Source organism: Mobula hypostoma, chromosome 6, assembly GCF_963921235.1.
Source record: "Mobula hypostoma chromosome 6, sMobHyp1.1, whole genome shotgun sequence".
Lineage (NCBI taxonomy): Eukaryota > Metazoa > Chordata > Chondrichthyes > Myliobatiformes > Myliobatidae > Mobula > Mobula hypostoma.
The window spans coordinates 115,697,082-115,711,746 of record NC_086102.1 but is presented as its reverse complement, the minus strand read 5'-3'; the positions used below and the strand labels follow the sequence as shown (position 1 = coordinate 115,711,746).

Genomic DNA, 14,665 nt, shown 5'->3' with positions numbered 1-14,665 from the left:
ACAGGCTCTTCAGCTGTGTGTCGTTGGGGCAGTTAGAATACCTGCAGCTGTGTGCCCTGAGACTCGTGATCTTTGGGCACAGAGCTCGAGAAAAGCAACATGGTGGACTTCTAACATCGTAAACCAGCCGGTTGTTTGTTATGTCTTCCTGCTCGCTATGAAAACGGAGTCACCTCTTTCTCCCTTATTAGGGAGAGAGAGAGCCTGTGGTATGTCGAATACCGAGTGAACAATGTAGTCTTTGGGGTAACTGTAAGTCTGTCTTTACTGTTGCTTTGCTCACGCTTGAGTGCTTGGTGGCAGGTGCCGATGCTTTTTTTGTGCTGGTGGTGGGAGGGGGGATTGTTGCTCGCTGCCGCTTGCGCACGGGAGGGGGGAGCACCTTGGGGTTCTAATATTTGAGTGTCGTTCATTCTTTCCTCTATTTTTGTGGATGGTTGCGAAGAAAAAGCATTTTAGGATGTATATTGTATACATGTCTCTGACCTAAGATTGTACCTTTGAAGCCATCTAGTCCATGCCGAACTGATGTTATGCCAAATTCCATCAACCTGCTTGCGGACCATTTCCCTACAAACCCCTCCCCTCCCATTCAAGCTGCTCTCAAATGTCGCGTTTGAACGCACATATACTGCTTCAGCTGGCATCTTGTTCCACACTCTCACCGCCTTCTTGAGTGAAGAAGATACCCCTTTAACATTCACCTTTCAGCCTTAACCCATGATCTCTAATTCTAGTCTCACCCAACCACAGTGGAAAAAGCCTGCTTGCATTTGCCTTATCTATACTCATAATTTTGTATACCTCTATCAAATCTCCCCTCATTGTCCTGTGCTCCAAGAAATAAAGTCCTAACCTATTCAACCTTTCCCTGTAATTTAGGTCCTTTAGTACCGAAAACGTAATTGTAATTCTTTTTCTGTATTCTCTTAACTTTATTGATTGCTTTCGGTAGGTGATCAGAACTGCACACAATACTCCTAGTTAGGCCTCACCAACACCTTGTACAACTTCAACGTAACATCCCAATTCCTGTACTCAGTTCTTTCATTTCTGAAGGTCAATGTGCCAAATGCTGTCTTTACGATCCTATCTACCTATGTCGCCACTTTCAAGGAATTATGATCTCTATTCCCAGATCCCTCTGTTCTAGTGAATTCTTCAGTGCCCTGTTACTCACTGTGTAAGTCCTACCCTGATTTGTTATCCTAAAGTTCAACAACTCACACCGGTCTGCATTAAGTTCCATTTGCCATTTTTTCAGCCCACTTTCCCCGCTGGTCCAGCATCACTCAGTTTACTGAAGGCAAAATCATTTTTCTTTCTAGCATATCAAATGTGTCCACTGAGGAATTAATTGCCGAAGTTACCACGGAGATGTTGAAGGAAACATCATCTGAGGAAGTTCAGGCTGAAAGGCAGAGGATTGAAGATGAAAAGCGGAGGATTGAACAGGCCAGGTAGTTAGTGACATCTTCACAATCAGTTTTCATTAAATTTTGCTGCATGACCATCTTGCATTCGTTCCTTAATCCCTGCTATCTCTGATTAAAAACGCTTTATAAGACATTCCTAATATTCTAGTGTTATTTGTGCCAAAAGTTTGTCAAAAACTTTTCATAAAGTTCAAATTATTTTGAAGTATTTATCACCTGGAAGGTGCTCTCTTAATGTATCACTACCAGCGGTATGAGGGTGGCAGTCATTGGTATCTCTGACTTGAATGTGTTGTGGATGGGAAAAAAACATACCTGTGAAGTGTTCATCTGTGTTTCATGTTTTGTGTGTGTTGCAGAGTGAAGCAGGAATGGGAGATGTGGAAGAGCAGCTATAGTCAAGCACTATGTGATGAGCTTACAGATCAAGTTGTGGAACATGCTGCTAGAAAATACGCCACTCAGGAGCTAAGGTGATCATTAACATAATAGCCTTTTGGAGACACTAGGGAAGTGTGGAATTTCTATGACTATGATCCAGTGTTTGTGATCAGCTGGGTGGAAAGTGGGAATCAGAGTTAGCAAATTAGTAGAACCATTTGTATTGTAGTTGTAAATGAGATGAATTGCAAAATATTTAGATCAATAATATATATTGATCTAAATTGCATTGTGTATTGGAATTGTACCCTTTTTACTTACCAAGAAGTTTCAAATGGTGCTAAGCCTCTCACCTTAACTTCTGCAGCTTTGCAAGAGAGGAAGACAGGAGAGCCCGAATCAACCGCTGTTCCAAGGAGCTCTGTAGCTGCCTCATCAAAGAAACACTGGAGAGTGAGATTTTCCAGGCTGTGAAGGAGACACTCCAGCAAGTTCATTGTTTCTGCAAGTACTTGAAGAAGTAAGTGTAAGAGAAATGTCATGCATAGAGTTCTGACTTCCAGGACAGTGCAATGAAGCTTACAAATGCTAGGAAATGCGCTCATGTTTCAAATCCTATGATAGGACATGGAGCAGAATTAGGCCATTTAGCCCATTGAGTCTGCTCTACCAGTCCATCATGGCTAAGTTATTATCCCTCACAATCCCATTTTCCTGCCTTCTTGCCATACCCTTTGACATCTTTACTATCAACCTCTTTTTTTAAATATATCCAGTGACTTGGCCTCCACAGTCTTTGGCAGTGAATTCCACAGGTTCACTATCCTCTGGTTGAAGAAATCCCTCCCAAAGGGATGTGCTATTCTGAGGTCCTTGGTCCTAGGTTCCCTCTCTATAGGAAACATCCTCTCCACGTCCACTCTATCTAGGCCTTTCAATATTCGATAGGTTTCAATGAAATCCCTCTTCATTTTTCTAAATTCCAGCAAGCACAGACCCAGAGCCATCAAACGCTTCTCATATTAACCCTTTCATTCCTGGGATTATTTTCATGAACCTCCTGTGGATCCAATGCCAGCACATTGTTTCTTAGAAAGTGCCTCAAAGCTGCTTATAATACTCCATGTGGGCTGACCAATACCTTTATAAAGCCTCAGCTTTATATATTTGCCTTTATATTCTAGTCCACTCAAAATGAATGCTAATATTGTACTTAACATACTTACCACCGACTCAACCTATAAGTTAATATTCATGGAATCCTCCCTGAGGGCTCCCTAGTTCTTTAGCACCTCTGATTTATGAACTTTCTCCCTTCTTAGAAAATAGTCTACACCTTTATTCTTTCTATCAAAGTGCATGACCACACAAACTAATTTCCATATGTCAGAATGGCACTCCACTCCAGCGGAAAGGTACGAAATCAGAATGTGTAGAGTTTTTAATTGCATTCACACTCCATCTGTTCTGATCACTGAAGGTAGTATACCCATGTAGTAGGAGAGTGAGAGTGGCTTTCAGGAGCAGAAGAGCTGTAGTAAGGGCAGAGAGGGCGACATTATGGTTGGGTGGTGGTAAATGGTAGGCTCGGCCTAGGATCAAATAGGAAGCAACTGTTCTGGAGGGTCTGGTTCTGCCTCAGGAGAGGAACTGCTTTGGTGGTAAGGGAATAGTGCTCGGTTCCAGGGTTGGACAAAGCTTTGCCTCTACCCTTTGTCTTTTGTTAACAAGCCAATTCTGAATCTTAAGTACTCAAGTCACCATGGATCCCGTGCATCTTAATTTTCTAGACGAGCCTACAATGTAGGGTCTTACCAAATGACCAATGGGCTGAAAGACCTGTTTCCATGCCGTATGGTTCTATGACTGATTAAAGCAACAATTGAATCTCTATTCACCACAGTATATATCAAATCATAACATTTGGATGCAGTGTTATTGTTCTTTGTGGGTTAACAATTTAGAAGCAGAGTAGACCTTTGGTAGAACATACAATGAGACAGGTCGATCGAAAGGCAATTGAGACATGGGATTAGATGTTGTCAGTGGTCATGCAGAACCTATCATTTTTGGAGGATGTTGCAGAGAGGCATTGTACAGATGAAAGATGACAATTGGGCCAAGGTGTGCATTTGAGGCACCCCATGTTAGTGGTATGGAAATAAACTAGAAAGGCATTATAGGAAATACTTTGGCGGCAATGAGTGATCAGAATTGGGTACTGAAGGTTTTGTATTCACCTGTGCAGAGAGAACAGGGACAGAGTCACAGAGGAATGCAGCAGGTTCAAGTTTTGATTCATGGTGGAGTTCTGTGCAAAAAGGGTAGAGCAGGGATTATAGAGGATGGTAAAAGTTTTCAAAAATTGGTCCAGATTAAAGATGCAGTTAACTATTGGCTCTTATTTGGCCATTACCACAGGAACTTTGAATTGAATTGCTCGTGCTGTAAATTGAAAGTGGATCTAACTCTGTCCGTTTAACCAGTGCTTTTGCCAGCAATTAGTCTATTTAGAATTTCTATTGGAAATAGCACATAGGCCACTTGATGCAACTTTTGATTTAAAAAAAAATCAGACTGCCAACAATGTGTGTGCACGCTTGACTGAGTGAGGAATGGTCCCATTTTGAAATTAGTCTTAAATTTTGTAAGCAGAAATTGATGGAGGAAGGGAAGACATGATGTTGGTGGGCAAGTGGTTAGACAGTACAGCTTGACAATTGTATATCTTTAAATTTCTACTTAATTCCAAATGTTTTTCTAGATGGAGAGCTACAGCAGAGGCTCGGAAACGCTTGAGAAAACAAATGTGGATGTTCCCAGCAGCTCCAGGAAGTGTAGGCATTGGCTGCAAACTGAGTCCCCAAAAGAGGAGCCCAGAGCTACCACCAGAAGACAGCCTCAGCATTTCTTGTACACGGTAATCATGCTACCTAATATAGTATCATGCATTCTAGCATAGAAGCAGGTCATTAGGCCTGCACCACTTTCAGGGAGCCTTATGGACTTGGACCCCAAGATCCCTCTACATCAATGCTGTTAAGGAACCTGCCATTAACTGTGTACTTTTCATTTACATTTAATCTCGCAAAGTGTAACACTCACAGTTGGATAGATTAACCTCTACCTGTAACACACAGCAAATGCAGAAGAAACTCAGCAGCTCAGACCATTTATGGAAAGGAATAAAGAGTCAATGTTTCGGGCCAAGACCCTTCATTGACATTCGAAACATTGAATCTATTCCTTTCCATCGATGCTGTCTGACCTGCTAAGTTCCTCCAGCATTTTGTGTGTGTTACTCTGTATTTACAGCATCTGCAGAATCTCTTGTGTTTACATTAAACTCCGCCTGTCATCTTCCACCCATAATCTGCAAATATTCTATACCTCTCTGTATCATTTGGCAACCTTTCACACTATCCACAACATCACCGTTCTTCACGTCATCTGCAAACTAATAACCCACCCATCCACATTTTCATTCAAGTTAGTTGTGTGTGTGTATATATACTCATTACACAAGTGTTGCTGCTGTATATTGCATGCACACACACCCCAATATGGATCCCTGTGGAACACTACTAGTTATGGACCTCGAACCAGAATAAGACCTATGGAGCACTACCCTTTTCTTCTATAGACAAGAAGAAGAAAGCCCTTAACTCCGAATGGAGTCATCGGGATGCCATCTATGACAGCATTTTTTTTTTTAGCAGGCTTTCTTATTTTTACAAGGCCGAGTTGCTAGCTTGATGCTCAACCCAGCACAGGTGGAAAGGGTGCAAGGGAGCAGGCTGGATTCGAACTCGGGAGCCTTCGCTCTGAAGTCGGGCGTCGATGCCGCTAGCCGACACTTTTATAGACAAGCCAGTTCTGAATTGGAGCGGTCCTGCCATTCATGTTTCTCCATCCTATTCCTGCAACCTCCATTTTCCTATTTATACGTACTTAAAAATGCAAAGACATGCATAACCAAGTTACCAACTTGCAAGAGTCTGTGGATACTGGAATATGGAGCAAAGAGCGAACTACACGGAAGAAGTGTGATCAGAGAACTTAATCTGGGACTTCATCTTTGGTGGACACTTGCAACCTACTTCTTTGTAGATTGGTGTAGGTCAAAGAGCTGCAAATATTAAATGTTTCTGACCATCTGATTATTTGCTGTGAAGGCTAATTGTGTAGCGTTTATGGTTGCCAATGGCCCTAATGCAGAACGGATCATGTTATGATGTGATGAGAAAAGACAAGCCTGATCTATGAAAAAACATTTTCTTTCTCTTCTGTTGCAGGTTGCTTCAGAGGAGGAAGGAGATTGCTCATCAAATTAGAGTTCAGAATTTCTATCAACAGCTCCTTGGGTAAAAGAATTAATTTTAAAAAGTCGTTCCATTGTATATTTCTTTCATGATCTGAAGGTGTCCCAAAAAGCATCGTCAGCAAAGCATATGCATTGTCATCATTGGATATTGTAAAATGGAGAGAGCTCAAGGGTATAAGCACATAGTTCACTGAAAGTGGTGACTCAGGAAGACAGTTGGTGAAGTTGTTTTTCATGCTTGCTTTCATCAGTCAGGGCATTGATTGCAGGAGTTGGGATATCATCTTACAATTGTATAAAACATTGTCGAGACCGCACTTGGAGAGTTCTGTGTAATTTTGGTTGGTATACTATGGGAAGGATGTCCTTAACTGAAAATGGTGCAGAAAAGGTTCACAGGATGTTACCGAGTCTGGAAGGTTTGTATTGCAAGGAGAGACTAGATACAGTGGGATTGAAGTGTGGAGACTGAGGGGTAATTTGAAAGAGGTATATAAAATCGTGAGGAACATGGATGATGTGGATGTTCACTGTCTTTAGAAGAGTTTAAAACTTGGAGCACATATGTTAAAGTGTGAGGGAAAAATTTAAAGGGGCTGTGAGGGGCAATGTTTTCACAAAGTGTAGTGGGGGTGTAGAACAAGCTGCCAGAAATGATCAGGGGAAGGCACGATTACACAGGACAAATACATGGATAGGAAAGGTTTAGAGGGATATGGGCTGAGCCCAGGCATATGGAGCTGATGTCTTTGAGGATCCTGGCAATGCGGTTGGAAGGGAAACTATAATTGAGGAAAATAACTTGGAAGCACTGATGTGGGAAATGGTGTCATTGTAACAGATACACAAGGGACTGAGAAAGTGGGAGAATGGAGTCAAGTCCTTGAAGGAAGCAGGGTGAGAGATCTCAGGTGGTTAGCTGTGTGATCCATATTGTTTTGTATTAGCTGTGAGGGTTTTTATGTTGACAGGATTCTGAGGATAGCCCTGCTGGTCCTCATATTTGTTTCATGTCCGCACTGAGATGTGAAGTACAACAATGTTTACAGCTGACAGCGAGCTGACTCCTTTTTCATTAATGTTAGCTACCAGGAGATGATGTTTTGGATCATCTTGCATTCTCTGCACCCCTCTCCACCTTCGAATGTTGTTCATTACATTGCAAGTGGCTGGTTTTAGCATATTTGTTTTAACAACTTCTTGGGTAATGTGTGCTGGTAAAGCTTAGATGCAGTTTGGGAGCTTTAAGTTGATTAGGTGAGGACAGATTAGGATCCACAGCGTGGAAGACATTATTTTTGAGTCACTTATTATTAATGCTGCTGCATTCTGCCTTGTATTACATGCATTTTGCACTTACATTTGCATTGAGAACTTTTAATGGAAGAAAGAATATCTGTTGGGTAGGGTCAGAAAGAAGAATAGAGGCCATCTTAAATCTGAAAATTATCTTGTAGTCAGGCTGCCTGGAGTCCTCTGGATTTGTTTACATTGGTTGCCGAAAGCTTCCCAATTCGTCAGAAAAGAATCTTCTGGAAGGTGGTACTACTTTTGCCAAGTGATGAAGAATGTGGACCTGGTGAGACCAACAGGTTAGAAGAAACGTATAAATTCATACAGTGATTTGTTTAATATGTTTTGTTGGCATCCAGTTTCTTGCTGACTCCAGCTGCTCATCCCGTTGGGAAGATGTGGCTATACCCCATTCAGCTTTTAACCGGCAGCCATTTGCCAGACAGACCACTCAGACACCAGTCCTCAACTGGGAAGGTGAATCTGTGATTTACCTCAAGGCCACATTTGGGAATGGTCAATTTGGTGATGAACAGAATAGTCCTCCATCCTGTCAGTCTCATAGCTGTCCTTGGTTGTGCTCTGCTGTTGGGCAATAATATACTGTTTTAACCAAATGAGACACTGCAGGAACATTCCTATTGTAAAACTTTTTAATATACGAAAATGAGTGGTGAGTGATATTCACCATTGAAACATTATCCATTCACTTAATTTAAATACCATTACTGAGTGGAACGTTTGGCAAGTGTGATACCAGCCGGTGACTTCCTCTTCACTCCAAATCAGAATCAGGTTAAATATCATTGACATACACTCAGTGGACATCTTATTAGGTACCTCCTGTACCTAGTAAAGTGGCCAGTGACTGTATGTCTGTGGTCTTCTGTTGTTGTAGCCCATCTTCTTCAAGGTTCAACATGGGTGACTAGAATGCTCTTCTGCACACTGTTGTAATGATTGGTTATTTGAGTTACTGTCACCTTCTTGTCAGCTTGAACCAGTCTGGATATCCTCCTCTGATCTCTCTCATTAACAAGTTGTTTTACCCCACAGAACTGCTGCTCACTGGATTTTTTTTTTTGTTTTTTTTTTTGCCCCATTCTGTGTAAACTCTAGAGACTTTTGTGTGTGAAAACCCCAGGAGATCAGCAGTTCCTGAGATACTTAACCACCCCAGATGACACCAACAATCATTCCATGGTCAAAGTCACTAGATCACATTTCTTCCCCACTCTGATGTTTGTTCTGAGAAACAACTGAAGCTCCTAACCATGTCTGCATGCTTTTATGCATTGAGTTCCTGCCATGTGATTGGCTGGTTAGATATTTACATTAATAAGCAGATGCACTTTATAAAGTGGCCACTGAGTGTCGTTAAATTTGTTGTTTTGCAGCAGCAAAATAGTAAAAAACATAAAAAATACAATAAGAAATATATAAAAATTAAATAAGGTTTCTTTATTTTGTTTGACTCAGCAGTTAAGCAGTATTAGAATACTAGCATGTTATAAGCTGGTGATTTAAAATTTAAAGTGCTGCTGAAGTTGAATCAAAGGCGCATTGTTATAGCAATCAGTGCAGAATATTGTGTGTGTTAATACTTCAAAACAAATTGGGATTAAAGAATTGCCAGAGAACCATGAGCATTGTTTTAACATGTCACAGTTTATTTATCATTTTTAAAGATGTTAAATGTTAATGTTGCTAACTCTTTATGAAATTATTTCTGGTTAAATACCCTTCAGAATTTTGATTGATTGGCTGAAGGCCAAGTTCCGAGGAAATGAATGCACGGAGGATCTCAGCAGTGATGCAGACAATGTAATTCAGACATACCAGTGCAAAGCTGTCAGCAGAAATGAAGGAATCAGTGAGCTTGTGTACATCTGTGTCAAGGTAAGGGCCCCAGATGCACACTCGTGAGGTACAGGAGTAGAGCGAGAATCAGGTTTAATATCACTGACGTATGCCATGAAATTTGTGCTTTTAAGGCAGCAGTACATCAAAATACTATAAATTATAATAAACGTCTATGTAAATTAAATTTGATAAGTGATGGGAAAAGAGAGTAAACATGGTGAGGCAATGTTTATGGGCTGGTTCATTATCCTTTCAAACCTGATGCAGAAAAGAAGCTGTTGCTAAAGCATTGAGTGTGTGTCTTCAGGCTCCTACCTGTACTCTGTCCTGATGGAAGCAATGAGAAGAGAGAACGTCCTTAATGATGGATGCCATCTGTTTGATGATCTTCTCTAGTGGGGAGGCTAGTGCCTGTGGAGGAGATGGCTGAGTTTGCAACCCTCTGCTGCTTTTTCTAATCTGTGCTCTGCACCCCCCCCCCCCACCAGACAGTGATGCAACGGGTTAGAATGCTAGAATGCTCTCTGTGGTACATCTGTAGAAACTTGCTAGATTCTTTGGTGACATACCAAATGTATATATTCCATACCTTTGATCTTTCAAGCCTACTACTCCCATTCATTAAGATCAAAATTGAAATTTATCAACTCCTTCTCACCCTTTCTCTGAATCCTGTGATCCACTTGGTTTCTAGAAGTCTTACTGTTCTCAGTCATGACAACACTTAGAATATCTACAGCCCTCTAGAATAAATGATTCCGAATGCTTTCTGACAGTGAAGAAATTACTGTTTCATTTTAGTTCCAAGTAACTGCACTCTTGTTTTGAGACAATGTCTATTTGTTCAAGCAGGTGAAATGGTCATCAGTGTTGTTGGTTCCTCTCCAGATTGTCTTTACTTCAGTTAGATTCCCTCTTATTCTTCTAAATGCCAGGGACTTTATCAGCCCAACCTGCACTGTTCCTGAATATGACAACTCCCTTGAAGTCACAACCCTAACACAAGTATATCTTTGCTTGGCTTGGTAGACTGAAACTGTACGGAGTGCTGTGTACGTGGTCTCTTCAAAATACTAAAACACTGGGCCCTGGTATTTCAACCTCCTTTCTATAATGACATCACAGCAATTAACTTGCTGGTTGCATGCCCTTCCTGCATGTGAACCTTCTGTAGTTTGGGTGTAAGGACAGCTAAATCTCTAAATCACTTATACAGTTTAACTCTAAATATATATAGCTTACCAATGCATTTTGTTGGAAGGTAAGAGCTTTGTTATCATGTAGAACACTCTACTGCCCTGTTAAAAAGATTCCGAACAGCAGATATTAATTTCCAATTATAAATATCAAGTGGACGTCCAAGAACTTGTTGGAATTGGCAGTTATAAACAGGTGAAATTCAAAGAGCAATGTATCAGAGGGAAGATATTTTCACAAAGAATAAAGGGGTAGCGTTATGTGGTATATGGTATATATCACTCAGTGGGCCCCACATCTAAGAAAGCATGTGGTGACATTGGAGAGAATTCAGAGGAGTTCATGAGAATAATGTCAAGAATGAAAAGAGAAGGAACTAGTGCTTTCCCAGCATATATGATGAATAAGCTCTCCTATGACTTCCAGCTGGGTACAGGATCGATTATAACCGATATTTCAATGACAAACTCTGCTGCCTTCTCCAGGGATGATGCCTGGGTATGTCTAGACCATTGGTATTTATACCCCCATAGTCCATCCCTCCTGATTGGTCAGCCGATCTGGAGGGGCAGACATTTGGGGAATAAATACCAACTGTGTAATCAAGGGTGCTTATTGACGAATCTTTGCGATAACAGGGCAGTTTAGCAGTAGTTAATAAGTACTTGGGATTTATAGTAGGCCTTAAAATTTTTAATCATTGAACGGCAGAGCTATAGAGGAGCTCAACATTTAATATGTTAGTTTGGTCCTATGCAGAATACTGTGCCTAGTCTATACATTCAGTAAAATGAGGAGGTATATAAATGCTTTTGAGACGGGGGATTAATTTTACATAATTGTGATAACTTTAAATGAGGTTGCCCTCCTTTGAACAGAAGAGGCAAAGAAAAGATAACATAGCTTTCAATAGAATAAAGTGAAAAGTTGATAAACAGAGGGCATAGATTTAAAGTGAATGGCAAAGAACTGTGGCAACATAAGGAAAGGTACCTTGTATGACAAGTGGTAAGGACCTGCCATTCATTGCTTGCTTGTGTGGCAAATACAAATTCAGTCATACTCATCAAAAGGTGGTTACGGTAAGAGTAGAGGAGTGGGAAATTACTGCTGCAAGCAGCATGGGTCCTGCTTCATAATTAGTGGTTTGTGTCTCTCTCAACAGGTGACCAGAGGCCCACTGAGTGAAACAAACATAGATGCAATGGAACAGCGCAAAGAACTTCTGGGGACAACAGCCCTGATTCTCTTGCTCCCAGCACGTGTGGAAGGCTCAGACCAGGATGAAGAGGAAGTCTACTGGCTCTCTGCTATGCTTCAAATCAAGCAGCTGTTACAAGCAAAACCTTTAAATCCTGCAATCCCACTGGTCATTCTTGTTCCCGGAGAGGGAAAGCCATTGAATGAGGAAGAGGTGATAGATGGTAAGCTCAAGAGTCAACATTCATTTCTGTAGCGGAAGAGTAAAAGCTAAAAATTTCTAAGGTTGTTCTGTCTGTCTGTTTGTATCTTGTTTTACGGCGGTTGGCATCCAGCTTGATGGTGCATTACCGCCACCCTCTGCTCCAGAATGTGCACTAGACATACATTCTAAATCCCTTCACCCAATCGCATGCGCGCGCGCGTGCACGCACACACACACACACACACACACACACACTTCACCCTCCCATCTTTGACCATCCTAGTATCCTATTCCTGTTTATTCGTCATATTCTATAAAAAAAACCCCTGTACCCCTTAAAAACGCTAAAAATACCCGGACTTGTGCTCTCTCACCCATGCCCAGTAACCCTTTTAATGTGAATTCCTGCATCCCCAACTCCCTTAATTTATTTCTCATCATCTCTCTCTCTATCCCATACTTCCTGCAACTCAGAACTACATGTTCTACTGACTCCTCTTCCTGACATTCCTCACACAATCCTGTCTGGTGTTTCCCTATCATTTTCAATGTTTTGTTTAATTCACAATGTCCCAGCCTTAACCTAGTCCACACAATTTCCTCTCTTCTGTTTCCATTACCTACCCTAGTAACTGCAACACTCTTTTGTATTTGATATAAATACCTCCCTTTCCCCTCCCTGTCCCATCTTTCTTGCCACATTTGGTTGACTTTTTCCCAGATTACACACTTAACCTCTGCTTTACTGATACTAATGTGCATTTCCACCTTTTCTTTCTTTAACGCCCTCTTTGCCAACTCATCCACCCTCTCATTCCCCTTCACCCCTACATGTGCTGGAACCCATAGAAATTTTACCTGACCTCCCTGATTTGCAATTCTTGTAACTAACTGAAGGACTTCATAAAGTACATCTTGCCGACTGTTTGTGTGAAAAGACCTTAAACTTGCTAGAACTGAGGATGAATCTCAACATATCAATGCTTTGGCTTGTCTGGCTTTCTGCACCCATTGCAACGCAACCAACACTGCCAGCATCTCCACTGTAAACACCCCTAACTTATTAGATGTTGTTTATCTTGCAGCTAGAATTTTTGTCTTGGATTTTCAGACACAACTGTAAAAATGAGAATTCTTTGTCCAATAGTCACAATTTAGCTTCTTAACTAAATGGCCCTTCAGCACATTTAGTTTTCCAGAAACTGATTTACTATTACAGTCGGCTCTCCTTATCCGCAAGGGATTGGTTCCCGGACCCCTCGCGGATACCAAAAAACGCGGATGCACAAGTCCCTTATTCAACCTGTCCCTTAGGACCCAGCGGAACCCCGGACCTTATTTAACCTGTCTCAATGTGGTGGACATTAGGACCTGGTGGTGGAGCTCTGAATCTGCTGTGTTTCTGTTCACAAAAACGGCTGAAAATAAAGTGGAAATAATAAAGTGATCGGGAAGAGGTGAAACGCCGTCAGTCATTGGAAAAGCGTTAGGCTACAGTCAGTCAACGGTCAGAACAATTTTAAAGGATAAAGTGAAAAAGGCCCTGCCCCAATGAAAGCTACAATTATTATTAAGCAACGCAGTGGTTTAATTATTGGGTTTTGGGTTTTTGATCTTCCACATCAACCCGGCAGGGATGGAGAGCGCTCAGGAGCGATCTGTCACTGGATCGAACTCGGGAATTTCCATTCCCGAGCCCGACGCTGAGACATACGTTTCCTAAGTGTTTTATATGCATAGAAAGATAAAATATATACTATATACTAAGACAAATGTTTGACTAACTGACGCTAAATAATACCAGATGTACCTGTTGCGACTTAGTAAGAGAAATTCGTTTTTTTTTCGATCCCAATCCACGATAACCTACGCACATCCTCCTGTATAATTTAAATCATCTCTAGATTACTTATAATACCTAATACAATGTAAATGCTATGTAGATAGTTGTTATACTGCATTGTTTAGGGAATAATGACAAGAAAAAGAAGTCTGTACATGCTCGAACAACAAGTGCTGGAAGAGCACTTCCGGGTTTTCTTGATTCGCAGTTGGTTGAATTTGCGCATGCGGAACTCGCAGATGCGGAGGGCCGACTGTATTATTATTATCACTGTCTCTCAGTAATACAACTGCAATGATTAAATGTGACTAGAGGAGCTCCAGGTCACATCTGAGCGCCAGGTTATATGATGGGAGTAGTTTCACAGTTGCTGATGTGGAGAGTTGGAATTAAGTTCCAACCTCCTGATTTTTCATTGTCATAGTGCTTTATTGAGATGCTTCAATTAACAAACATGAAACTGTCTTGTAGTATTGGACCTAACAGGCAGATTTGAAGGGAGGCTAGAAGAAGTCTTACGACTTCACCATGTGTAAAATGTGGTCTCCAGACATTTGAGAACACAGAAGAAAGAAGAAAGGTGCAAGATAACAATGCTTAGGTACTGGGGAGGTTGAGAAAGATTAAATGAGACCGTGAACTCCACTACAGTCACTAGAATATAAAAGCAAAGATGTAATGCTAAAGCTTTATAAGACATTGGTTAGATTGCATGTGGAATATTGAGAGCAGTTTTGGATCCTTATCTAAAAAGATGTGCTGACATTGGAGAGGGTCCAGAGGATGTTCACAAGAATGATTCTAGCAATGAAAGGGTTAACATACGAGGAGCATTTCATGGCTCTGGGCCTGTACTTGCTGGAGTTTAGAAAAGTGAGGGGGATCTCATTCAGACTTGTGACATATTGAAAGTCCTGGACGGT

General features: G+C 41.2%; 1 protein-coding gene across 2 annotated transcripts in view; it reads left to right on the top strand.

Annotated features, from left to right (window-relative positions):
- The window catches only part of mcm3ap (minichromosome maintenance complex component 3 associated protein), an 86,701-nt gene that overhangs the window by 50,686 nt on the left and 21,350 nt on the right, over window positions 1–14,665 (top strand). For both annotated transcript variants that reach the window (XM_063051525.1, XM_063051524.1), the window contains 8 exons: window positions 1,329–1,460; window positions 1,796–1,909; window positions 2,185–2,337; window positions 4,582–4,737; window positions 6,113–6,181; window positions 7,599–7,733; window positions 9,183–9,333; window positions 11,660–11,918. In XM_063051525.1, coding sequence (XP_062907595.1) covers window positions 1,329–1,460; window positions 1,796–1,909; window positions 2,185–2,337; window positions 4,582–4,737; window positions 6,113–6,181; window positions 7,599–7,733; window positions 9,183–9,333; window positions 11,660–11,918 — 1,169 coding nt within the window. The remainder of the gene's footprint in view (window positions 1–1,328; window positions 1,461–1,795; window positions 1,910–2,184; window positions 2,338–4,581; window positions 4,738–6,112; window positions 6,182–7,598; window positions 7,734–9,182; window positions 9,334–11,659; window positions 11,919–14,665) is intronic.